The sequence below is a fragment of the Sylvia atricapilla genome, chromosome 26 (assembly GCF_009819655.1).
Source record: "Sylvia atricapilla isolate bSylAtr1 chromosome 26, bSylAtr1.pri, whole genome shotgun sequence".
Taxonomy (NCBI): domain Eukaryota; kingdom Metazoa; phylum Chordata; class Aves; order Passeriformes; family Sylviidae; genus Sylvia; species Sylvia atricapilla.
The window spans coordinates 7,425-34,178 of NC_089165.1; the positions used below are offsets into that span (position 1 = coordinate 7,425).

At 49.9% G+C, this 26,754-nt stretch overlaps 1 protein-coding gene and 2 long non-coding RNA genes across 3 annotated transcripts; 1 reads left to right on the forward strand and 2 right to left on the reverse strand.

Moving 5' to 3' along the window:
* The first annotated feature begins 11,341 nt into the window (after positions 1-11,341).
* Positions 11,342-12,301, forward strand: LOC136371765 (olfactory receptor 14A16-like). The gene has a single exon (XM_066336036.1). It carries the CDS (start codon positions 11,342-11,344, stop codon positions 12,299-12,301), a length of 960 nt encoding a protein of 319 aa, XP_066192133.1.
* A 67-nt stretch (positions 12,302-12,368) lies between these two features.
* On the reverse strand, positions 12,369-13,372 carry LOC136371758 (uncharacterized). The gene is made up of 2 exons (XR_010745400.1): positions 13,037-13,372; positions 12,369-12,545 (listed from the first exon to the last, which is right to left on the reverse strand). It is a non-coding gene; the product is annotated as an uncharacterized lncRNA (long non-coding RNA).
* A 3,720-nt stretch (positions 13,373-17,092) lies between these two features.
* LOC136371757 (uncharacterized) lies at positions 17,093-19,036 on the reverse strand. The gene is made up of 3 exons (XR_010745399.1): positions 18,967-19,036; positions 18,322-18,518; positions 17,093-17,193 (listed from the first exon to the last, which is right to left on the reverse strand). It is a non-coding gene; the product is annotated as an uncharacterized lncRNA (long non-coding RNA).
* Positions 19,037-26,754: the final 7,718 nt, after the last annotated feature.

A 26,754-nucleotide genomic window follows, 5' to 3' on the forward strand; every position in this document is an offset into this window, starting at 1 on the left:
TTTGGGGGCTGGATTACAAAAGTGGTTTTGTGGGGTGGATTTTGAGGTGGATTTGGGATCTCGATTACGACGGTGGATTTGGGAGGTGGATGTGGGGAGTGGATTTGTGGGGTTGATTTCGATGCGGATTTGGGGACTGAATTACAAAGGTGGATTTGTGGGGTGGATTTCGAGGTGGATTTGTGGGCTGGATTTAGGGGGTGGTTTTGGGGGTGGCTTTGGGGGGTGGATTTGGGGGTTGGATTTCGAGGTGGATTTGGGGGGTGAATTTGGGGAGTGGATCTTTGGGGTAGATTCCGGGGTGGAGTTGAGGGCTGGATTACAAAGGTGGATTTGTGGGGTGTTTTTTTGAGGTGGATTACGAGAATGGTTTTGGGGGGTGGATATTGGGAGTGGATCTTTGGGGTAGATTTCGAGGTGGATTTGGGGGTTGGATTACAAAAGTGGATTCGTGGGGTGGATTTCGAGGTGGATTTGGGGAGTGGATATTGGGGGTAGATAACGAGGGTGGGTTTGATGGGTGGATTTGGGGGGTGGATTACGAGGGTGGATTTGGGAGGGGGATTTGTGGACTGGATTACAAAGCTGGATTCGTGGGGTGGATTTCTATGTGGATTTGTGAGGTGGATTTAGGGGGTGGTTTTGCTGGTGGATTTGGGGGGTTGATTTGGGGGTTGGATTTCGAGGTGGATTTGGGGGATGGATTTGGGGAGTGCATTTGGGGCGTGGATTTTGCGGGAGATTTAGGGGATGGATTTGGGAGGTGGATTTGAGGGGTGGGTTTTGAGGTGGATTTGGGGGGTGGATTTGAGGAGCGGATTTGTGGGGTGGATTTCGAGGTGGATTTGGGGACTGGATTACAAAGCTGGATTTGTGGCATGGATTTCCAGGTGGATTTGTGAGGTGGAATTTAGGGGGTGGTTTTGCTGGTGGATTTGGGGGTTGGATTTGGGGGTTGGATTTTGAGGTGAATTTGGGGGATGGATTTGGGTGGTGGATTTGGGCGGTGGATTTCGAGGTGGATTTGGGGACTGGATTACAAAGGTGGATTTGTTGGGTGGATTTCAAAATGGATTTGTGAGGTGGATTTCGTGGGTGGATTACGAGGGTGGATTTGGGTGCTGGATTACAAATGTGGATTTGTGGGGTGGATTTCGTGGCGGATTTGTGAGATGGATTTATGGGGTGGGTTTTGGGGGTGGATTTGGGGGGTGGACTTGAGGAGTCGATTTGGGGAGTGGATTTTGAGGTCAATAAGAGGGTGGATTTGTGAGGTGGATTTGGGGGGTGGATTTGGGGGATGGATTTCAAGGTGGATTTGGGGCGTGGATTTCGAGGTGGATTTGGGGGGTCCTTTTGGAGAGTGGATTTGATGGGTGGATTTCGAGGTGGATTTGGGGGGTGGATTTAGGGGATGGTTTTAAGGGAATGAATCTGGGGGTTCGATTTGAGGAGTGGATTTGGGGGTTGGATTTCGCGGCAGATTTGGGGGTTGGATTTGGGAGGTGGATTTGGGGGGTGGATTTGGCGGGTGGATTTGGGGAGGGGATTTGTGGGGTGGATTTGGGGGTTGGATTTGGGAGGTGGATTTGGGGGGTGGATTTCAAGGTGGATTTGGGCGGTGGATTTTGGGAGTGGATCATTGGGGTAGATTTCGAGGCGGACTTTTGGGCTGGATTACAAAGTGGATTTGTGGGGTGGATTTCGAGGTGGATTTAGGAGGTGGATTTGGGAGGTGGATTACAAGTGTGGGTTTGGGTGGTGGATTTGAGGGGTGGAGGACGAGGGTGGATTTGGGGGGTGGATTTTGAGGTGGATTTGGAGGGTTGATTTCGAGGTAGATTTGCGGGATAGATTTGGGAGGTGGATTTGGGGGGTGCATTTCGAGGTGTATTTGGGGACTGGATTACAAAGGTGGATTTCTGGGGTGGATTTAGGTGGTGGATTTGTAAGGTGGATTTGGAGAGTGGATTTGGGAGGTGGATTAGGGGAGTGGATTTTTGGGGTAGATTTCGTGGTGAGTTTTGGGGCTGGATTGCAAAAGTGGTTTTGTGGGGTGGATTTCGAGGTGGATTTGGGGGGTGGATTTCGAAGTGGATTTGGGGGGTACATTTCGAGGTGGATTTGGGGGCTGGATTGCAATGTTGGATTTTTGAGGTGGATTTCCAGGTGGATTTGTGGGCTGGAATTAGGGGGTGGTTTTGGGGGTGGATTTGGGGGGAGGATTTGGGGGGTGGATTTAGGGAGTGGATTTGTGGGGTTGATTTCGATGTGGATTTGGGGACTGAATTACAAAGGTGGATTTGTGGGGTGGATTTCGAGGTGGATTTGTGGGCTGGATTTGGGGGGTGTGTTTGGGGGTGGATTTGGGGGGTGGATTTGGGGGTTGGATTTCGGGGGTGGATTACGAGGGTGGATTTGGGGGGTTGATTTGGGAGGTGGATTTGTGGGGTGGATTTCGAGGTGGATTTGGGGACTGGATTACAAACGTGGATTTGTGAGGCGGATTTCGAGCTGGATTTGTGGGCTGGATTTCGAAGTGGATTTGGGTAGTGGATTTCGGGGGTGGATTACGAGGGTGGATTTCAAGGTGGATTTGGGGGGTGTATTTAGGTTGTGGATTTGTGGAGTGGATTTCAAGCTGGATTTGGGGACTGGATTCCAAAGTGGATTTGTGGGGTTTATTTCGAAGTTGATTTGTGAAATGGCTTTCGGGGGTGGGTTACGAGGGTGCGTTTGGGAGTGGATTTGGGGGGTGGATTACAAAGGTGCATTTGTGGGCTGGGTTTCGAGGTGGATTTGTGGGGTGGATTTAGGGAGTGGATTTGGGGGTGGATTTGGGGAGCCTGGATTTCGAGGTGGATTTGGGGGTGGATTTGGGAGGTGGATTTGCGGGGTGGATATAAGGAGTGGATTTAGAGGTAGATTTGGGGGGTGGATTTTGGAGGTTGATTGGGGGTGTGGATTTCGAGGTGGATTTGGGGGGTGGATTTAGGGTGTGGATCTTTGGGGTAGATTTTTAGGTGGATTTAGGGGCTGGATTACAAAAGTGGTTTTTGGGGTGTTTTTCGGGGGTGGATTACGAGGATGGTTTCGGGGGGTGGATATGAGGAGTGGAGCTTTGGGGTAGATTTCGATGTGGATTTGGGGGGTGGATTTTGGGGGTGGATAACGAGGGTGGGTTTGATGGGTGGATGTGGGGGGTGGATTATGAGTGTATTTGGGGAGTGGATTTGGAGGGTGGATTTGGAGGAGGATTTGGGGGGTGGATTTTGAGGTGGATTTGGGGGTGGTTTTGGGGAGTGGATTTGTGGGGTCCAATTCGAGGTGGATCTGGGGACTGGATTACAAAGGTGGATTTGTGGGGTGGATTTAGGGGGTGGATTTGTGGGGTGGATTTGGGAGGTGGATTTGGGGAGTGGATTTGGGAGGTGGATTAGGGGAGTGGATCTTTGGGGTAGATTTCGTGGTGATTTTGGGGGCTGGATTACAAAAGTGGTTTTGTGGGGTGGATTTTGAGGTGGATTTGGGATCTCGATTACGACGGTGGATTTGGGAGGTGGATGTGGGGAGTGGATTTGTGGGGTTGATTTCGATGCGGATTTGGGGACTGAATTACAAAGGTGGATTTGTGGGGTGGATTTCGAGGTGGATTTGTGGGCTGGATTTAGGGGGTGGTTTTGGGGGTGGCTTTGGGGGGTGGATTTGGGGGTTGGATTTCGAGGTGGATTTGGGGGGTGAATTTGGGGAGTGGATCTTTGGGGTAGATTCCGGGGTGGAGTTGAGGGCTGGATTACAAAGGTGGATTTGTGGGGTGTTTTTTTGAGGTGGATTACGAGAATGGTTTTGGGGGGTGGATATTGGGAGTGGATCTTTGGGGTAGATTTCGAGGTGGATTTGGGGGTTGGATTACAAAAGTGGATTCGTGGGGTGGATTTCGAGGTGGATTTGGGGAGTGGATATTGGGGGTAGATAACGAGGGTGGGTTTGATGGGTGGATTTGGGGGGTGGATTACGAGGGTGGATTTGGGAGGGGGATTTGTGGACTGGATTACAAAGCTGGATTCGTGGGGTGGATTTCTATGTGGATTTGTGAGGTGGATTTAGGGGGTGGTTTTGCTGGTGGATTTGGGGGGTTGATTTGGGGGTTGGATTTCGAGGTGGATTTGGGGGATGGATTTGGGGAGTGCATTTGGGGCGTGGATTTTGCGGGAGATTTAGGGGATGGATTTGGGAGGTGGATTTGAGGGGTGGGTTTTGAGGTGGATTTGGGGGGTGGATTTGAGGAGCGGATTTGTGGGGTGGATTTCGAGGTGGATTTGGGGACTGGATTACAAAGCTGGATTTGTGGCATGGATTTCCAGGTGGATTTGTGAGGTGGAATTTAGGGGGTGGTTTTGCTGGTGGATTTGGGGGTTGGATTTGGGGGTTGGATTTTGAGGTGGTCAACTTTGTGAGATTGTATACAATGAAAAAAGGAGGAAATTGGGTATTTATGTAGGGTTTGCTGATACTGTGATGCAGAATGCTTTGTCTGTTACTGTGAAAAATGCAGTGATTAAGACTGCTGGGTTGTTCATATCCCAGACAATCCCCCAGCTGCAGGATTGGTTTAATGGATGAAGGAGTTGTTAAAAGAGCAGTTGGAAAAATGAGGAGATGTGAACCTGTCCCGATGGAAAACCCAAATACAACCACGGACCATGAGATTTTGGCCTCCTGGGAAATTGTTCTGGGTGTGATGGCCCCTGACAGGGCCACTCCAGAGGCTGCAGGGCTGGACCTTCATGCATTGGAATTAATTAGGATAAACCAGAAGCAAATGAAGAGTTATCAATAACAAAACAGGAGTTCAGATACCTTCAGGACACTTTGGTTTAATAACTGCTCACTTGAGCTTGGCCTTGCAAAGAGTTCCTGTCATGGGAGGAGGAACTCATGCAGATTATCAAGGACAAATTAAAGTGATTCTGTTAAGCAATAGTGAACAAGATTTGATTATTCAAACCCATGACAGGGTAGCACAGTTATCGATATTGTCAGTTTTATAAACAATTGATAAAGAAGGAGATCCACCTCAAATCAGCACTCTTGATGGAGATAAGGGATTTGGACCCACCAGTCCTAATAATGGAGCCAGAGTGTGGCTCTGGAGGCCAAATGGCCCTCCCAGACCAGCTGAAGGAACAGCTCTGGGGAAAGACAGTGCTGTTTGAATCCTGAAACCTGGGCAGGAATGATGGGAGTCTGTCCCTGCAGCCAAGTGTTCTGTGTGAGAACAAGTAGATGTTACAGGACATGGTTTTACAGATCCTGGCAGAACAAATCTCCCTGTTTTCCCTAGCAGTCCCTTTGGAAATGCTCTGATCCACGGGGCTCCATGTGAAGGCTGATGTGGCACTGAGTGACTTCCACACGAATTCCAGCCAGGAGCCTAGGTGCCTGTCAGGGACTGGGACCCGGCACCTCTCCAGCCAAAGGGGAAAGGACTCCACCAAACCTTGTAACCCACAGACACCATGGAAAAGCTGAACAGCAAAGGGCCTTGGGGGCATTATTCTGGAATGAAAAAAGCAGCAGCTCCATGGACAGCAGAATTATTGTTTGTACCTCGAATGTGATTGAGGAAAAAGAATGAATAACCTTGTCACTAAAATACTGCTTATGTCCGTAAGTTGTATCTTGATAGTCAGCCAGAATCTTTGTTTGCCAGAAACACCTCTAGACTTTCACCAAGGGATTAGTCATCAAAACTGTTCAGAAAATGTAAAGATGCAAGTAGGCAAAATACTCAGTGTGACTAATTGCTGGGTATGTTTTCAACTGTTGTTAGGAGGAATGGGATTCCCTTGGAGGGCCCACCCTAAGGACTGGCCAGAGCTCTGTCAGTGGGCTCGGTCTCATAATGGGGTCAGTGAAGGGACAGTTAAAGAAAACTGTGCTGTGGAACACAGGAATACAATTATCAGTTTTACAGGATTCACGAAGATTTCTCTTCAGGAGAAACTGAACTCTGTTATAGTTAGAGGACACAACAGTGTGAAAGGATTTCTGTGCTTTTAACATAGCTCCAATGTCAGTAGAACTTGGGATGCTGGAGCTGGTCCGTGTCAGTGTTACACCACTCCCAGCTGCAGGGCCACCATTTAGGATCCTTCAGCAACAACCACAAGGAAGAGTTAGGGCCAAGAGAACCTTTCTCCCCAAAGAGTGCCTTGGGTTTCAGAAAGCAAAAGATTCTGGTTCACACCGTGCCCCGTGGACACTGCCTCGTCCTGTGGAGTTTATATTAACCAGCTGAATTGTTTATTACAAGAAGTAGCAAATGATACTGTTAAAATGTCCAACAGCACATCTTAGGAACTCCAACAAACACGGATGGGGACTCCACAGAGCTGCATGGCCTTGGGTTATCTGCTTGCTGGCCAAGGAGGAACCTGGGCTATTATGGGACAGGAATGTTGCACTTCTATTTGTGATGGGTTTGAAATCCAACAGTCAGGAATCACCTGGATAGAAAGAGCAGTAGAAGAGTGGCAGAAAGCAGACAATTCTTCTTGATGGGATTGGCTTCATGGCTACAAAATTGGAGGCTGCTATGAAGAGCATTCATGGCAGTGACTGTAATCGTTGCAGTGTGAGCACTTGGTGTGTTATGATTCCATGTTAGAGTTGTTGTGGCACTCCATGCTGGGAAGTGGAGCATTTAGACTTGTCTTAAATAGGACAGTCTCAAAAAAAAAAAGGGGGGGGGATTTGATAAACCACAGTGAATAGCAACTAATTAGACATGTTTTTAAAGAAATGCAAATTACAGCTCTGAGTAATGAACTTGGGCAGCACTTAATTGAAGGATGAGGGGCAATGCCTTTATGGCTAAGAGCTAATTCTAAATTGTGTTACTGAAAGAATTGTTATGAAGGTGGTTGTTCATCTCTAGGGAAAAAGACCAATTGAAATTAGCAAGGCCTAAACAACGAGCCCTGAGCCAATGGTGACCTCTGGATGAACATTCCAACCAAATGCTATATGGTATCTGCTCATTACTGAATCATTATTAGCAGTTATCTCTGTAGCTGTTCATGAGTGAAAGGTGGATTTACCTTTCTCTATTGGAAAACCAGACAAGGCCCCATCTGGCCTTGTTTGGAGGTGAAGGATCCAAGTCAACTCCCTTGGATCCTCTTTGAGCCCTGGCCAGGCTTTGGGAGAAGCTAAACAGGAGAATGAAGCCAGTTATTCCTGTACTAGAAGTGACGTCAGCTTGTTTGTTTGACAGTGTAAAAACTGGGCCTTCTCACATTGAGCTTGGAGCCTCACCAGGGGCTGGAGGAACCTGCAGGAATTCCCAGTGTCCAGGAGTGGCTCTCCAGTGACGGCTGTGACAGCTTCCCCCAGCTGCTGTGTGCATCAGAGTCCTAGGGTAACTGGTGATGGGTATTTCTAAATCACCACAGGCAGTCTTTGGTAGTAATGACTGGATGCATTGCTGAGTTGCTATTGTAATTCTTTGCTAATGATTATGTGCTTTGCTGAGGTTGTCTTTTTTTAATTCTTTGTATCTTTGCATTGTATAAATGACACAATTCTTTAAGGTGGTGTCTGTGTCTCTGGTGCTGACCCTGCCCCCTGGTGAAACAGGGCCCCATCCTGCCTGAGTGTTACCTGGGAAGACAAAAACCCTCACTCCAAATGTCAGCCCTTCCCCCTTGTTGTCCCCACTTTATACACTGCACATGATGTCCTCTGGTCTGGGGTCTCCCTGGGGTCACCTGGGGTCACCTGTCCTGGCTGTGTCCCCTCCCAACCTCCCCCACAGCCCCAGCCCCTCTCCAGCACGAGAGGCAGGAAAGGCCTTGGCTCTGTGTGAGCTCAGCAAGAACAAAACCATCTGTGTGTGATCAGCCCTGTGCTCAGCACCCGGCCCCAGCAGTGTCCCAGTGCCAGCATCTGTGGGTCAGTGCCCACAAGGGGTTTGCATGGCAATTGGCAGGACAGGTGAGCCAGGTGTGGTGTCCCAGGGAGGGCTGCCATGGAAACAGTGGCCAGCACTGCCCCTTTCTGTCTGCCTGAGCTGCCTTTGGCCCTGGCAGTGGCGTTTGCTGCTGGTTCCGCGGCGCCTGAGCAGCCAGCGCGGCACAGGGCAGGTGGCCATGGCACAGCCCCCAGCAAGGGATCCCCTCTGCCTCTGGCCACTGACACCAGCCCTGAGCAAGGGGCCCAGGCAGTGGGCTCAGGCCACTGGCCATGGCCACAGCCCCTTGCCATGGCCCAGGGCAGCTTGGCGTGATGATCCAGCCTCACTCCTGGCCCAGCCCAGGCCTGCAGTGCCCTTCCCCACAGCCTGTCTGCACAGAAGCACTTCCAGGGCTCTCTGCATTTCCCTTGCCCTCACTCTGGGCTCATTCACACACCTCCCAACAACCCACCTGCAGCTGGGAGCTGCAAGGAGTTCAAAGCTTGTCTGTCCTTCAGGAGTTGGTCCAATTCTGCCTTTGGCCAGCTCTGGATTAGTGTTTATTGCAGAACTCTCTGTGTGTCTAAAACATTACTTGCATGGTTCTGCCTTGGGGAAGGGGAACCACCTTGGTGGCCCATTGGACTTGGCACACACTTGAAGAGATTGTCTGCAATTTAGGAGTTTTAGGTTGCTAAAAAAGGAAGAAAACCCCTTTTTGCCTGATTGCAGCTGGTTCTGCAAGCAAAGCATGTCCCAGGTGAGTGAGGGAAGACAGGAGGCTGTTGGGGAATATGGAGCAAGGTTGTCTAAACAGGGTCAGATCTCAAGGCACAGCTTCTCTGAGCAGGCCAGACCTTCTTGGCAGAGACCCTGCAATTACTTCCTCTGTAATGCAAACAGTAATAAAATACATCATTGAAAAGAGGAATGTGGATTTCTTAGAAGCCCTTTGAAATAATTCTCCACAACTCTAGACAAAATACTTGCTACTGAAGTGCACCAGACCAGAGGGAAATCAAGGCACAGCCATAGTTTTTCAGGATTGGTTTGATCCTAATGAGCCCCGTGGTGCATTTGGTGCTGAGCCCTGGAACCTCAGGGCCTGAGAGGAGAGGAGATCGCACAGGAGTCCACATCAGAGAGACACCCAAAGTGTCTGGAAGCATTCCTGGGTCCCAGTGAGGTCCATCCAGAACACTGAGGTCCATCCCCAACAAATGCTCCTCATGGAGTCCTTGGAAGAGAACTGGATTCCAGGAATGCACAAAAAATTTCTCATGGACTCAGTGACATAAGGAAGTACTTAAATTACCCTGAGTACCTTGAAGCATTGATTAGCCCCACTACGTGTTGTTACTGGCTGAGAATCTCAAGGGACTCATTAAAACAGATAATTGGAGGCCATGATTGCATGAACCTCTTACACACAGCGTCAAAAAAAAGTTATTGAATAAACCTTGAGCAGCCTCAAGTATTAACGAGCTCAACTAAATGATTTTACTGACTAGGAATCCCAAGGGACTTGTTAAAGTAGATAATTGGGGCAATGATTTCAAAAACCTCTTACAAAGACATTCTTAAAACGGAAACACCAAGTTCCTTTAAAATATCTGAAGTACTTAGAAGCATTATTGAGTCCCACTGAATGTTGTTACTGACAAAGTCTCTCAAGGGACTAATTAAAGAAGAGAATTTTAAACTAGGAAGGCAGAGATTTTTCAGTAACTCCAAGGCAAAAGTAAACCCAGAAGTCCTTTGAAAAACCTTCAGACCCTGGGTGCATTAAGGAGCCCCCCAGGGCCATTCCTGACCAAGGCTCCCCAGGGACTCCTTCCAGCACATCCTCGAGGTCACTGCCATGGGAGGGGGGCGCTGAGGGCAGGACAAGGGGCTGACAGTGCCCAGCCTTGCTGGGGCTGTGCCAGGAGGCCCCAGGGCCTCAGGACAAGGTGTCTCCTCACAGCCCTTGGTGGCACAGAGACTGCTGTGCCCCAGGACACCAGGACTTGGCTTCTCTTTGTCCCCACCTGTCATCCCTACCTGCAGTCCTCTGCTCTGCCAAGAGAGTGGGGACACTTTCTCTGTTGTGTCCCACAGTGGGACCCATTAAAACTTCAGGAAACTTTGGAGTTGGATTCTGACTTGGAGCTCTTGAGAGGTTTCCCCAGCTCCCTTTGAGGGACTGATGTTCAGGGCCTCAGCACAAGCCCCAAGAGGGTCATTAAAGTCCTTGTGCTGTGTCTGTGCTGCTGAGCTGGGCTGGGCTCCTGGCACAGAGGCAGCTCCTGGCAACCAAGAAGAGCTTCAAAACACCTTTCTCTTGCTGAGCAGCTCTTCTCCCAGCCCAGCAGGGCTGGGGCACTGCCTGCAGCCAGCCCGGGCACAGCACACAGGCACAGAGAGCTTCAATCACTCAGGGCTGGGAAGGGGCTGAGAAGTGACTGCGGGAGAATCACTGTCAGCCCTTGGCACAGGAACCTCTGGCTGCAGGACAATGCAGCTGCAGCTCCTGCAGTCATCTCCTACAGCTGGAACATGCCAGTGCCTACAGACTCTGTGAGTACATTCTCTGATTGTGTCTTGTGTGGAGCAGCCAGGGGTGGCCAGGGCTGTCCTGCAGAGCAGGGTCCTGCAGCCCAGGGCGCTGTGCTGGGGCAGGGACTGTGCTGCCTGCCAGGGACAGCTCTCAGCCAGCCCTGGGTGCTGCTCCCAGCACTGGGGGACAGGATCTGGGAGGATGGAGACAGCTGGTCAGGCTTGGAAGTGTACTCCTTGTGTGGTGAGGATGCTGCATTGTTCAGGACTGCTCCCACCATGATATTTACCTGCAGAATATTTCCAAGTAGATTATCCAGGGAGCACAGCGAGGCAGGGAATGCATAAATGGGAAATACTGCTTTGTTAATCTACTACTCTGTGTTGCCTGGATGGGAAAATGCACATAGATATTCATTCTTCAGTTAAGGCTTAGAAAATAAAATACAATTTCCGCTCACACCCTATGAAACCAGGCAGTGACAGAAATCAGCAGAGACTCTATTACAGGCAGCATCAGTGTTTTTTTTCCCAGCCTCCTCAGTGTTGCTCTGATGTTGCCATCAGAGCCTGCAGAGCCAGAGCTGCCCTTGGGCAGTGCCTGAGCTGGGAGGGGTCTGCAGGGCAGAGCTGAGCCCCCCGGGCTGGGCTGGGCTCTGGCAGCACTGGCAGGGCCCAGTTCTGGGCACAGGGAAGCAGCTGCAGGCGGGGACAGCTCCAGGCAGCAGAGCCCTGGGCAGGCAGTGGGAGGAAAGTGACACCAAGCTGTGCTGGGATATTGGAAGTCTTGTCCAAACTGAACTCATGATTACTGTTTTTACAGATCCCCATGCCAAGACACTGCTAATGTCCAACAGCAGCTCCATCAGCCACTTCCTCCTGCTGGCACTGGCAGACACGCGGCAGCTGCAGCTCCTGCACTTCTGCCTCTTCCTGGGCATCTCCCTGGCTGCCCTCCTGGGCAACGGCCTCGTCATCGCTGCCATCGCCTGCGGCCACCACCTGCACAGCCCCATGTTCTTCTTCCTGCTCAACCTGGCCCTCAGCGACCTGGGCTGCATCCTCACCACTGTCCCCAAAGCCATGCACAATTCCCTCTGGGACACCAGGACCATCTCCTACACAGGATGCGCTGCACAGGTTTTATTATTTCTGTTCTTCATTGGAGCAGAGTTTTCCCTCTTGACCATCATGTGCTACGACCGCTACGTGTCCATCTGCAAACCCCTGCACTACGGGACCCTCCTGGGCAGCAGAGCTTGTGCCCACATGGCAGCAGCTGCCTGGGCCAGTGCCTTTCTCAATGCTCTCATGCACACGGCCAATACATTTTCCCTGCCCCTGTGCCATGGCAATGCCCTGGGCCAGTTCTTCTGTGAAATCCCACACATCCTCAAGCTCTCCTGCTCACACGCCAAACTCAGGGAACTTGGGATCATTGTGGTTGATGCTTGTTTAGTTTTTGGCTGTTTTGTGTTCACTGTTTTCTCCTATGTGCAGATCTTCAGGGCTGTGCTGAGGATCCCCTCTGAGCAGGGATGGCACAAAGCCTTTTCCACCTGCCTCCCTCACCTGGCTGTGGTCTCCCTGTTTGTTAGCACATCATTTTTTGCCTACCTGAAGCCCCCCTCCATCTCCTCCCCATCCCTGGATCTGGCCCTGTCAGTTCTGTACTCGGTGGTGCCTCCAGCCCTGAACCCCCTCATCTACAGCCTGAGGAACCAGGAGCTCAAGGCTGCAGTGAGGACACTGATGACTGGATGGTTCCAATTAAACTGCTTGCCAATTTTTGCAAATCACTTGTAATAAAAGTCATCTTTGATACTTCTTGTTGTTTTCATTTTAAAGGATCTTTCTATTTGTTTTACTCCTTTATTGTTCACAAATAAATGTCATTGCTTGTGCCATTTCTCGTTTTGTTTCTTTCCACCTTCCTTGTAGCCACAGACTGTGTCACTGATGGGCTGTCCTCTTGGTGGCTTTAAAGGAACTCAAGGATCTCCCAGCCAAGTTTTCTGCAGAGATGCCCCTTTTGTTCCCTTCTCTGCAGCTGCAGCAGCAATGTCTGTGTGCAGAGCTGGGGGCAGATCAGGGCTGGCACAGCAGCTGTGGCCAGGAGCAGCAGCCCTTGGTGTTGGCAGTGCTGCTCCCGTGGCCCTGCCCCGCTGCCCTCCTGGCCCTGGTGTTGCTGTAGGGCCTGAGTGCTCTCGGGGCCGGGCACAGGGCTGGGGGTGGCAGTGCCGGGGCTGCAGCAGGGACAGGCCATGGGCACTGCTGGGGCAGCGCTGATGCCTCAGGGCAGGGCCTGGGGGCTCCAGCCTCCTTGCCCAGGCTCTCTCCAGAACACGCCCAGGCCAATGCCCAGCACAGAAAAGCCCCGTGAGCAGCCCCAGGCTGGCCGTGGGCAGGCTGGGGGCAAACAGCATGGCTGGGGCTCTGCAAGGTCCCTGGGGGAGACGGGAAGGAGCAGCAGAGCAGGGCCTGATCCATCCCCACTGTGCTGGACACCCCAGGGCAGCGTCCCAGAGCGTCCTCATGCACCTGCCAACAACATCCCCCCTCTGCAGCCCTGGCCTCTCCCCCAGCTCACACAGGGGCCCCATCCTTGCAGGCACAGACACGGCAGCACTGGCTCAGGAGCCCCTGTTTGCACTGCCCAGAGCAGGCCTGAGCACCCCATGGTGTTGGTGTGGGGAGATGAACCTGAGGGAGCACAAATGCCATCAGCCCCTGGGGCCAGGAAGGGCTGGGGGACAGGAGGGAAACCACTCAGCTTTGTCGTGGCCTCTGAAGTCAGCCAGAGAGTTTGTTCCCATCAGCTGTGAGTTTCCTGTGCCACTGCAGACGTTGTTGCTCAGAGCCAGGGCTGCCTGGCAGCCACTCCTCAAACTGCCATGAGCATTTCCTTGGATTCACCTTGTTTTTCTTTACTCTTCCTGAAACAAGTATCTTCCTATTGCCCACTCCTGTTCCATCCTATGCAAATCGTCCATTCTTGTCTTCTCTTTCCTCTGAACCCACTCTTCATTTCAGTTCTTGAGCTGGCACCATGGGAACATCCCTTAGAGAGGAGGATCATTCTCCAAGTACTTCAGGAATTGTCTGCAGGCTCCTGCAGTGCCTGGTGCTGCTCCTTGCCAGAGGCACCACAGCCCAGGGGGGCACATCTGGGCTGCTGTGTCTGGCTCTGGGGCTCCCTGTCCTGGGCCATGAGGAGGAGCTGCAGAGGCTCTGCAGGACTGACAGGATGGGCTTTGGGGCTGTGAGGAGAAGCTGAGGGACCTGGGCTGCTGCACCTTCTGAAGAGGAGGCCCAGGCCTCATCCTGCAACTGCTGCTGCAAGGGTGGTTTCAGAGAATCACAGAATCAGCAAGGTTGGAAAAACCTTGGACATCATGAAGTCTATCCTGTGCCCTGACACTGCCTTGTCTCTCCTGAGCCTCCTCTTCTCCAGGATAAACAATCCCCAGCTCCCTCAGCTGCTCCTCAGAGGACTTTTGCTCCTGATCCCTCACCAGCCTTGTTGCCCTTCTCTGGACACACTCCAGCCCCTCCATGTGCTTCTGAAATTGAGGGGCCCAGAACTGGACACAGCACTGGAGGTGCTGCCCAACCAGTGCTGAGCACAGGGGAAGAATCACTGCCCTGATTCTGCTGGCCACACTGTTCCTGATCCATAGGATTGCCAGGGGCTGGATGAGAGAAATGGTGGGCCTGATGGTAGGGACCAAGTCTGATTAGATTGTCAGCCATGAAGGGTCTTGATTTCAATATCTATTCAGACTGCATTTGCAAATCAATTGGACAGTTGCTAATATCAATCTATAAACAGGAAAAGAAAACTTCACACAACAAAACAGTTCTCTCTGCATTGTTTTCAATGTACTATATCCACATTTAATAAGCTTTTGAAATCTGTCTAATTGATCATAGGAGAATTTAAAGATTTTTCTCAGGGTTTTTTCTTGTTCGGGTGTTTTGAACAAATGTGTATGAGCTTTTCTCAATGAATTCCTGAATGGAAGAGCTCAAGTAAGAAGAGGCTTCTGCAGTAGTAAAATTGATCAGATACCCCCAAGGAGCTGAGGATCTATCCTCACCAGAGCAGCATTGAACAGAAATGGGTACAGCTTTGTGTCTGTCCCAGCTTGGGATGGGCCCTGGGCCTGGAGCAGGAGCAGCTCTGGAGGGCCCAAGGCCGGGGCTGTTGTGCTGGCCTGGGCAGGTGGGATGGCAGCAGGGGCTGCAGAGCTCTCAGGACCATAGGGACAGGGGAGCAGGGCACACAGGGAGCCTCCTTTTCCCTCTTTCCCTGGCTGAGCCCAGGAGGGCAGCCAGGGAGATGCCCAGGAAGAGGCAGAAGTGCAGGAGCTGCAGCTGCCGCCTGTCCACCAGTGGCAGCAGGAGGAAGTGGCTGATGGATGCTGCTGTTGGACATTTGCAGTGGCTGCACATGGGGAACTGTTCATGGACAAAGGACAGTGACAAGTATGGACAGGCTGCTTTGAGCCAAACCTGTGTCATTCCCTGTAGACTGTCCTGCTGGTGTTGGTGGTTTTGGTGCTTACCCTGACTGCTGACTAGACAGCAAGACATTCACTTCAGAGCTGGACTAGGTGGACGTAAATGATGGTGGGCAGGACTGCGGCAGCCATGCACAAGATTGCGGCTGGGGATAAGGCAGCCACACACAAGATGGCAGCAAGACGTTGGGGGGGGGGGGGGGCGGTGAGGAAGCCACACACAAGATGGTGGCTGGAGCTGGGATGTCAGGGGTTTCAGATCACACTGGGAGGAACTGCCTCAGCCCTGGCCGCCATCTTGTGCGGGGCAGGCAGAGCCCCCCTTCAGCCGTCTGCTGAAATGGACATTAAAAGACACTCGGGAAATGGACACGGTGGGGCACCTTTGCTCTGTGCACACAAACACAGACCAGCCAGTTTGGAACGCTGACTGGCAGTATTTTGATATCAAGGCAATCCCAATAGGTGAAAATAGGAAGAAACTCCAGGGATTGAATATTTTAAAATTACTGGTTTTTTGTTTTTTTTTTTTTTTTTTTTCAAAAGAGGGCCAAAAGCATTTTCTGTGCAGATGGACTTTGTTTAGCATCAAGAAGCATCACAAGTGGTTTCATTGAGGCAGGAGTCACAGTGACTGTGAGGTGATGAAAACAGAGATGGGATCTGCTTGAGGCGGATGCTGCAGTGGTGCTCACCTGCAATGTGTATCCCTCAGGGTACCTATTTCTTTAAAACACTGTGAAGACTAGAGAGAACTGAAATACAAACCAAACCTGCAGCAGGAAGTCCAGTGCAGTTTACGTTGTTCTTCAGGGCACTGTTCAAGTTGAGCACAGCCCTTCTGTTCAGCAGACACACAGGCAGGGGCTTCTTGGAGCGCTGCCCTGGCACCCGTTCTTTGGAGGAGGGGATTGCAGGAAAACAGAAGAGAAGCCCATCAATTACTGAAGAGGAATAGTCACTGACAGGATCCAGTGGGCTAAAAAATGTGAGGGGAAAAAAGGCAGAAAATGTGAGGTGACAAGTGTGAGAAATGGGAGTGAAAAAAGGAGAGAAGTGTGAGGGAAGAAAAGGGTAGGAAACCTGAGTGTGAAAAGGGTGAGAAAACTGAGAGGAAAATGACGAAAAATGTCAGTGAAAATAAGAGAGGAAGGTGAGAGGAAAGGACAGGAATTGCAATTGGAAAATTCTAGGAAACATGAGCAGGAAAGGCTGAAAAACATAGAGGGAAAAATGGAGGGGAATATGAGGGCAAGAGAGTGAGAAGCTTTACTGTCAAAGAGAGAGAAACAGGCAGCAAATGTGAGGGGAACATTGTGAGAATCCTGAGGGGAAAAGAGCGAGAAACCAGAGGGCAGAAAAAAGCAGAAAACATGAAGGGAGAAAAAAAGGGTGGGAAGTTTGATGGGAAAAGTGTCAGAAAACAGGAGTGAAAGAAAGGCACAAAATGCGAGAGGAAAAGTATAAGGAACATGAGGGGGAAAGAACGATAAACATGAGAGGAAAAGTGGGAGAAATGTGAGAGGGAAAGGGCGAGAAACATGAGAGCAAAAGTGAGAAACATGAGGAGAAAACTTGGAGAAAAATGACTGAGGAAAGGTGAGAAACATGAGGGAAGAAAAAACCCAGGAAACAGTGGGACGGTGGGAAATTGTGAGACATAAAGTGTGAGGAAAGGGACCCAAAAAGGGTGGGGAAAATTAATAAAAATTAGGAGGCAAACATGAGAGGAAAAACTGTGAGACTTTAGAGGGGGAAGGGGTGGAAACGTGAGGGAGGAAAAGAGCAGGAAATGTGACGAGAGAAAAGGAGAGAAGGCAGTATTGGCATAGCAGCTGGGCCATGCTGTCCCTGCCTCCCGCTGGCCTCGGCTCCCCCGGCAGGAGCGCCGTGCCTGAAGGCCGCTGCCTTGTGCTGGAGCCTGCGGAGTGGAGGTGAGGAGGAGGAGGAGGGGGGCTCATCTGATGCCTTGAACTTGAGTGCAGGAGGAGCCCATCCCTGGGACACTGTTTCCCCTGCAGCCCCTGGGCATTTTACCCGCAGCAGCTCCTTGGCAGACCAGCGCTGTTCCTCGTCTGTCTGCAGGCAGCAGCTCAGGAAGTCACGCAGCCAAGGGGAGAGGACCTTGGGCTGCTGCAGCTCTGGGGTCCCTTTTGTGGCTATCAGGAGTTGAGCCTGGAGAAAAAGGAAACATGAGTCTCTCACCTGCTTCTTTTACATCCGGAACTGCTTTCCCAGATCCCACTGTTTCAGCTGCACTCTGCAGTGACAGTTTCTGCCTTGGCACAGAGGCAGAGATGATTTTCCTGGACCAACAAAATCCCCAAAGCCTGATGCAGCCACAGCTTTTCCAACATCCAGCAGATCTTGCCTTGGCAGCTGATTTTCCTGACTGACCTCAGTAGTGGAAACTACATCAGCAACAGCACATTTGCTTCTCTGAGGAGTCCCCTGACCAGCTTGACAGGCTATTTAGAAGAGAGACTTTGCTCTACTAACTCACTGAACAATTTCCAAGGATTATGTCATGAAAATGACTGTTTGGGCACACAGGAAACACCTGCACCCCTGTCTCTATGCAGACTGAAAATTTCAGCTTCCCTTCTGTGACAGAAGGAAAATTTTGGTGGTCAAATCAGAAGAGGGAGAAATGCCATCCCTATGGTAGCCCTCTGCTCATTTGGACACTCAAGTCAATGCATTAATGGTATACCCATCCTAGGAAGTGCCAGGAAACAAAGGGGTGGGTTTGGCAGGCTCTCCACATCACCAGGCTTCAGCTGGGTGACATGGAGAAGGTGGTTTGGGTTAGGAAAGAAAGATGGTCACTAAGTGTTTCAGCACCACTGCACAAGAAGCACAAGAGACTCTGTGGCCCTCACATCCTCTTGTCCAGGTTTCAGGCAAGCTCCCCTGTGAGAAGAATGAGGGTGCACTTCTTCTCTCCAAACCTCTGTTTTAGAAACTTCATTGGGTTTGAGTTTCTTTCCTTCATTTCAGGAAAGATAACAGCAGTTCTAAGCTGCTTGTTTCCTGTTCTTACAGCCATCTACATGGCCAAAAGAGCTGGAAGGACTTCTAAGCCAAAGCCAAATGCTGTCTGAGAAAGGGAGATTGTTTGCGTGGGGTAAGGCTTGAGTTCCCCCAGTGATGCAACCAAAACTGCAGCAGATGCTGATGGGCTGCAGGGACATTTTCAGAAAGGGACCGTGGGGGAAGTAGCAATGGGATTTTGTCCAGTGGCACACAGAAACGTGGGATAGGGGAGAAAGGCAGCGAGATCAGGCAGTATTTACTCCTTACCAAGGGAGAATTTCTATCCCAGTAGGGAGGTTCTCCTTCCACCATTTCAATGGCCACAATTCCCAAAGACCATATATCCATTTTGGGGCCATAGGGTTGACCTTTCACCACTTCAGGTGCCATCTACCAAGGACTCCCAATCACTGAGCTCCGTCTACTCTGCTCAGGGGTGAGTTGAGCAGAGAAGCCAAAATCAGCTGGGGAGAAAGCAAAAGACTGTTTTGATTGGAATCCTCTGCAGTTAGGGGAAAGCAAGCCAAAGAATTGCCCAGTAGAAGTTGGAGAATGTGCTGTTGAATCTCCTGGACAACTTTCCCTCCTCTGTTTTCTCAGGACTTTATCCAAGGAAATATGGCACTGGCTACTTCCAAAATCCCCCCATTTTTTACACTGCCTCCAGCAGTGCCTTTTGAAGCTTTAGACTTGTAGCACCTTCCCTCTGGAAGGGACACACACAGAGCAATGCCACTCTGGACTGCTTGTTCCTTGCAATAGGTCTGTGCACATTGCAGCCGTGGGGTCAGCTCACAGCAGGGCTCCCTGCACTGCCAACAGCACCATTTCTGGGGAACTGGCAGTCACTCAAAAGCAGCCCCACACCCCACATAGCTCTGGAATGCTGCACCTGACTAAGAATATACTGACCCAGCTTGACAGAGCCATCGGTTCTGAGAAGGATGTTGAGGCTCTTCACATCTCAGTGTATCACGTGATTAGAGTGGAGAAAATACAGTCCTTTCAGGCACTGTGAGAGAAACCAGAAACAGGAGGGCAAAAATCAGTGATGTGATTCCATCACACAAGAAAGGAAACAGCTCCCAAAGATTCCCTCTCCAGGGGAATGGGAAGTAGTGGCAGAGCACAGTGCCATTGATTGGAAGAGCTGATCCAAAACTAGCAGAGCAGCACCTTGCTAAAGAAAGGCACGTCAGCTTGTCCAAGAGCAACAGCAACTGCTGGTGTAGACTTTCCCCTGCAAACTAGCCAGGATGACTGCTGCTGCAGTGGATGTGCACAGAAGTAAAGAGCATTTTGGCTGCACTGCCAACCTTTTCAGCTGAGGCCTGAGAGAAATGAGTCTCTCTTTTTTATTTGCTGTGCCTTTCAAATGCTGCCACCACCACCCTTGATTTATAGGCAAGGAATGCAGTGCAGACAGGCCAAAGTTTAGAGAGGCAACATGGAGAACAGCAAATACAAGAGACAGGGAGAAAATGCAACAGCAGAAGAGAAGAGGACAAGCACAGAGTCCAGTGAGTGCAGGGGCACTGGCAGGCTGTTCACTTGAGATGCTCTTGCTTGCCCAGAGCATTCCAGCGACACAGAAACAAAGCCTGGCAGATGGAATCACTCCTGTTCTGAGCCCCTTTCCCAGACAATCCTGCCCAAGCCCTGGGAAGCACAGTTGGGATCCCTGACTGACCTCCCGACTGACGACTTTAATCTCGTCTTCTGTCATTTGAGTCTCGTTAATGAGACTATACAGAGTGCCTCCATCCATGTACTCCATCACCAGCCAGAGTTCCTCATGCACAAGGTAGCTGAAAGAAGGAAACAAGGCCATGCAGGTGAACATGCATACATTGGTTTCTTGGCTTGATTCTTGTTTCCGGGTCCCTTTGTGACAAGGACAGAATGAAAGGAATAGACATTCCCTCCAGGCAGTGCATTGTTTGCAGTCTGTGCAGCGTCAAGGAGAACAGCACATCTGTGAAAAAGGAGATGTTTTAGATGGCCAGCAGGCAAAAAGTGCAGTTTAGTAGCAGCCAAGATGAAAAACCTGTCACGCGTGGTATTTCTGGAAAGAAGCACCTAGTGTTCCTGGCATGGCCAGCCATGGAAAAGAGGGGCAACAGTCCAAGGGAAATCCTCTCTAGGGTGCTTCATCTGCCTTGAAGAAACCTTAAAAAAACCAGTCCTGAGGAGGCAGTCAACTAACAGGGTACTGACTATGGTAGGGTTGATGCAAATTTTGAACAATTCTCCAACTATGTGTTTGAAAGCCAGGCAAGACTCATGCAGACAAAATGCACTCTCTTCCCATCCACTGGAGATAAGTAGAGAAAAAAGAAGTAACCAATAATTACCAGCTCTCTTTTCTGCCAGTGTCCAAAGTGGGTTTTTAACCTCGAGTGCTTTTAGTATGTAAACAAACCTTCATGGGGTGAGACCATGATCACTCACCTGCCTAAATAATTCACAACATGGGGACTCGTATTCCTCTTCATGACCATGATTTCACTAATGATATCTTGCATCATGCTCGGTCCTTGAAGATTGATTTTCTTGATGGCCACCTAGAATGACATTGAAAATCAGTAACTTTAGAAATTGGTGGCAGGAGACCACAACACACATGGGACAAATGATTTTGCAATGACACAGGTGAGCCGTGCCAAAGTGCCTTGTGATTAGACAAAGGAGTCATTAGGAACTGACATTCCAACAGCCCATTTCTCTGCTCCTTTGGGGTACAGTTACAGGACATGTGGCCCACTGACCACGTTTTGCTTTGTCCACTTGTTAACAATGATGCCTTGACTATCAACCCCAAAGCTCTGAGCACACTCTCTGTTTCTCTGTCTGTACTGCAGAAGAAGTAATGTGTGCCTTGGTACTCTGTGGATACATCCTGGGCTATAGGCAGGGCTTGGGGCTTTTAGGGACGCCTTGCAGATCTCTCCCTACGTGCAGTTCCCAAGTGCAGCACCACAGGTGGCTAAGGAACTGCCAGGAACATTCAGATGTATTTGCTGGCAGCCAGAAATGAGAATTTTGGACTCTGAAGCCATAGGCCCAGAGAGCAGTGAGATGCTCTCAGACACCACCTTTGTTGGAGCAATTGAGAGCCAGGGAGAGCGTCCTTCTATGAAAGGAACCGCTGCCCTCCTTACCTTCCTCCTGGCAGCTGAGCAGGACAAAGAGTGTCCCAAATGCAGTTGGCAGGCTGGCACCAGGCTGTGCTTCTTGTGCCTTTGCAGCACAAGCTGTAGCCCTTCTGTCTCAGTGCTGATCTCTGCAGATTACAAGGCTCTGTGCTTTCAGTGCCTCTGGGACTCCTGGCCTCCTCAGTCCCAAGAGCTCCATTTGATGCCCGTCTTCCTGCCCTTCACTCTGTCACCTGCCCAGCCAGGCTTACCTGGCCATTCTCCTGTGCCTCTTCCACCTGCTGCCTCAGCAAGATGGGTTTCAACTTCCCATACAGCATTTGTGGGCCAAGATTCAAGGACTGCTGGGCTCACACAATTCCAAAGCACTGTGCTGCTGTGCTCCATGGTCATTCTCTGCCAGTGGGGAGGCACGGATTCCACAGTGACACTGGCACAACAATCAGGCTCCATCTGGGGCTGAGTCTCCAACAGCCCCTTAGGATGCTGACAGGGAACATGTCTTTGGCCACACAAGAGAAGAGTGGCCCCACACATAGTCATGGACAGCACAATCATCTCTTAGCAGCTAATTAAAAGCCCAAAGACAGATGGACTCAGAGCCCCTGTCAGCAGCGCTACTGACTGCTCTGCCTGAAGAGGCAAAAGAACAACCTGACAACAAAGGCACCAAAATCCCTGACTTCAAGCAGCAACTTCACATCCCCAGTGTGTCTCTGAAATGCTCCCAGGTAAGCGCAGACAAGAAGCTCGCAGGGACAAACCACCCGAAAGAGCTTCTGTTGTCACATCAAGGCTTTTTGTGCCTGTGGGTACTTGGCAAGTGTGAAAAACGAGATTCACTTTTTAGATTTTAGGAAAAAGGTTTAATAAAAGATAAGACAATTAGGAGATAAGGAAAAAAGCAAAGTACGGCCGGCCGGGTGACTTGGCACTGAGCCAAGTCCACAAACTGCTATTTCACAGGCTTTCTTTAAATACCCTTTCTATTGTATCAGTCTGTTGAAGATTCATTTTTTTCCATAAACTAGTTTCCATATTCCAGGAACTATTTTGCGTGGCTCCTCCTTGGGTCCGCCTTTTTAGAGCATGCGTGTTTCTTGGCTGCGTCTTCATTATCACCTCCAGTTTGGGCCTTGGTCTGTGCTTTCTTCAGATGGTAGATGCTGATAGTCGGGGTATCAATAGCAGGGTCCTTTTTGCATGGTCACTGGATGTTATCCCAGCCAAACAGACAGTTTAAGCATACTCTATCACTACTACCACTATGTCTAATTTTCTTTACTAACAGCAGAAATAAAAAAAACTTATATTCTTACCACAAAGTTATTAATCATAAAGCACACATCTTGCGAAAAGCCAACTTTATAATAGGTATTTATAACAGTAAGTCTGTGGAGGGGGACAAGTGTCCCCAGACCACAGTGTCCCCCACATATCTGACAAGGCTGAGCGCAGTGTCTTTGACATGCTCCCTCCTCTGCAGACAGGGAGCCTTCCTGCTTCAGGCTGGCCTCTATCAGAATCCCAGCAAGCTGGGCCCTCAACATTACAGCTCAAAGCCCATTTTCCAGGTGTCACTGGCTGAGGGGAATTGCTGGGTCCTGGCAGGACTGCAGCACTCAGCATCCTCAGGCACCAACAGCAAGGGCTGGCTGCTCAGACACTTGCAGCCCTGCCTTGCAGTAAAGACAGCCTCCTCCAGAACTGGCACTTACTGTCTGGGAAAGTTCAGGCTGTGGTGTGACCACAGCTGGAGGATTGTGCTCATTTGGCTCTGCTTTGGCCTTTTCTCCAGGAGCACAGGGAGCCAGAGGAGTCTGCTCTTGCTTCTGTGCTCTGTGGACAGAAAGGAGTGTGAGACACAGGCTCATTGATAACCTTCCTTCCCTTCAGCTCTAGAACCAGCTCTACTAAACACAAATCATCAACTTTGATAGCAATGGGATTCTAAGTCACTCAAACTAAATTCAAATGGGCTGATTCAGCTGTGCTGCAAATTGCTGTGAATGACATATTCCCCCCTGGCTACTATCAGGAAGCAACATTCTCTCTGCAAAACTGGGCTTATAGTTCTTTTAAAGCTCTGCAATGGAAAATTAGGAAAATGAATATTAGGAAATAGCCAGTGATGCCTTTGTTCTTGCTGCTGCAGACAGGGAAATGGATTTTCTTGCAGCCTACTCAGCTGGCCCCCTACACTCTACTGCCACAGGCCAAGCTCACAGCTTGCTGCACAATTCTTAAACACCAGCAACATCAAATTTTCCTTTCTCACTCACCTCAGGATCAGCACCTCTGAATACCCAGCTCAGGTGACCTGCAGTGGGCAAGGGAAAATGGACCAGATTCTTTGAGAAAACTGGAGACAATCAAAGCATTTTTAGAAGGCCATCCAAGAATGTCTCCCAGTCCACATTTTCAAAGCTGTCCTGCTTGACCCAGCAAAGGGAGGAAAGGACAGACTCTGATGCCACAGACTCTCCCATGGAGGGAACATAACCCCTGCAGGTACCCTTGCAAATGCTGCTCGCACAGCCCTGACTACAGGCACTCCCTTTTGAGCTGAACGTGTTGACAGGAACTTTAGCCAAGTGGCATCCAAATGCTCTTTGTGTTTCCAGATCAACTTAGTCACTAAGACTGAGCCCAGCCAGCCAGCATAGCCCTGCCCAGCCCACCTTAGCCCAGTCCAGCCCAGCCCAGCCTTGCCCAGCTCAGCCCAGCCCAGCCCAGTTCAGCCCACCCTAGCCCCACCCAGATTTGCCCAGCTTCAAAAACTTCATATGAACGGTCTGAAAACTGATTTTTAGGACTCAGAGTCTGTCTAGGACCCACAGTTTCATTTTTACGGTCCTAAACTGCCTGGATTGTGTCCAAACCCTCATTTATATGCTCCAAGTGCTACTCTTAAGGTGTCAAGACCAATCCAAAGGGCTAAAAGCATCATTTTGAAGGCCCCAGGTCTGATCTGGAAGGCCCAAATCTTCATTTGTAGAGACCAAAAGTCTCATTTTTAGGCCCAAATCATCTTTGTATCTTCGAAAGCCTCGCTGTCAGGAGCCAAAGCCTCCTTTTTAAGATTCAGTCTTCAATTTGGCAGACTCAAAGCCTTCTTCTAAGCCTCCAAGGAGGCATTTATAGGGTGCAAATCCTTCGTTTGTGGCATTGAAGCATCCCTAAGGGCACGAAACATAACTTCAGAGTTGAAACCTTCCTTTTCATTTCCAAAGACCCATTTTTAGGGCCCAAAGTTTCATTTTGAAGACCCAAACCCTCATCTGTATTTATGAGAGTTTGAAGCCCTCTTTTACAGGTCAAAAATTCTGCTGGAGTGTCCAAAGCCCTTTAATTGGCACAAAGGCTCATTTCTTGAGACTAGAGATTACCTCCTTTGCATGGTCCAAATGATCATTTGTAGCATCTCACATATTCTTTTCTTGTAAAGCCACTGTTTCGGGGCCAAAATCCTCATTATTAGCCTCCCACTCTCTCTTTTATTACTCACAGACTATTTTTTGGGCCCACAGTTTTATTTGGAGGATTCAAAACTCATTTGACACAGAGAAATCATCTGCTCTCATTCCAAAGTTACATTGAGAAGGTCAAAAGCCTCATGTTTTCTTCCCAATGTCCTAGTTTTGGCTCCCAAAGCAGATATTTTTAGGCTCCAAAGCCTGTTATAGTGCGCAGTGTCCACTTCAGTTTTCAACATCTCCTTTTGGCAGTCCAAAGCACTGTTTTTGCTCTCCAAAACTTCCTTTTGCACTCTAAATAGGCATTTTTATGATCCAACTAGTCTTTTTTTGGGTCCAAGCTGCATCTTGATTGTCCAAACCCTCATTTGCAAGATTCAAAGCCCTCTCTTATGGCCCCAAGCCTCATTTATATAACCCAAATCTTTGCTTTTCTGAAATTTAACTAGCATGTCTGTGTTCTTTCAAGCCTAGAGACAAAGATGCTCAGTGGGCTGGAGTACCTCTCTTAAGAACACAGGTTTAGAGAGTTTGAGTGTTTCAGCCTGGAGAAGAGAAGTCTCCAGGATCTTCTAGCATCTTCTAGCCCCAGAAGCTTCTCCAAGATATCTGGAGAGTAACAGGGGTACAGAGTAACAGGACAAGAGGTGATGGCTTCAAACAGACAAAAATTAAGTTTAAATTAGATTTTGGGAAGAAATCCTCTCCTGAGAAGGTAGTGAAGCCCTAGCACAGATTGCTGAGAGCAGCTGCTCCATCCCTGGAAGTGTTCAAGGCCTTGACAGGGCTCAAAGCTACCTGGTCTAGTAGAACATCTCCCTGCCTTTGACAAGGGAGTTTGAACTAGATGATGTTTAAGGTTCCTTCCAACCCAAAACATTCTAGTATTCTAGGATTCTGTTATTCTGTGATTCTGTGATTGGATGGTTCTATGAAAGTTCCCTTTTTTAGGGACCAAACACTTACTTTTAGGTCCCCTGCATGCATTTTTAGGGTCCAGTGACTGATGGCTGCTCTTCTGGGGGCACAGCACCTGCCAGGAGCCTGTCCTGGCCTATGGTCTCCATAGGCTCCAGCTTCTTGGTGGAGCTCTTGATGGTCATCTTAGCACTGCTGGCTGGATTCTCTTTTAGGCATCTGTGACACCTTTAGCCTGGGAGGAAGGTCACCTCGAGGGTGAAACAGGGCTTTCTCACCCACCTTCTCAAGCAGGGCACCTGCAGCCACTTGTCCATGACCATGCACAGAGGGCAATGGGATATGTCCAAGGATGGAGCCTCCATAGGCTCACTCAGTAGCCTCTGCTGGTGTTTGGCAGCCTTTACTGTGCCCTTTCTGAACTGCAAGGAGTGCATGCCAGCCTATCTCTGCATCCTGCCCAGGTCCCTCAGGGGCAGCAGCACAACTCCAGGCCTAAGTGCCACTCTTTCCAGTTTGCTGTCATGTACCGATTTGCTGACCATGTCCTCTGCCACAGAAGACAGACCATTTACTGAGGAAGATCTTAAGCAGGGTCAATCCCAGTGCTGATTCCTGGCAGCACTTGGTGGCACTGAGCCCTTTGGGCCCAGCCATCCAGCCTTTTCCAGTCCCACACTGTTAGCTCATCCAGTTCATGTCCTTTTGAGTGACTTGAACTCCATATTTAAAAAAGAAGAGCTTGCCAGTTGGGCACATGTAAGCATGCAGCTTTCAAAATCCCATTACACAAACATCCCACAGGGGGTATTTCCACCAATTTCTCCAAAACGTGCAGAGAAGGAAACACGTTGTAAATTATACACACAAGGCTAACAAGAGATTTTAATTCTGGATTTGTCTTTTCTGCCTGTTTGTTCTAAATGATTGTTTCCTCCTCCTCTTTGCTGACAGGTGGTAGTCTGTGATCTCCACAAACCGTCTGCGGAGATCATAGCCCCACTGTGGTGATCTGCCCTGCTCTCTCTGCCTTGGGAGGGATTGCTTCTCAGCAGCACTAAGGGCAGTACCCCTCTTGGAGCTAGCATTTGAGGACCCTTCCAGTGTATTATCCTTTGGGTCTTGGTCACAATGTGGAGGGCTTCTTCTCC

Coding starts and splice junctions, on each gene's coding strand:
- LOC136371765 (XM_066336036.1), top strand. CDS start 11,342: ATGTCCAACAGCAGCTCCATCAGCCACTTCCTCCTGCTGGCACTGGCA.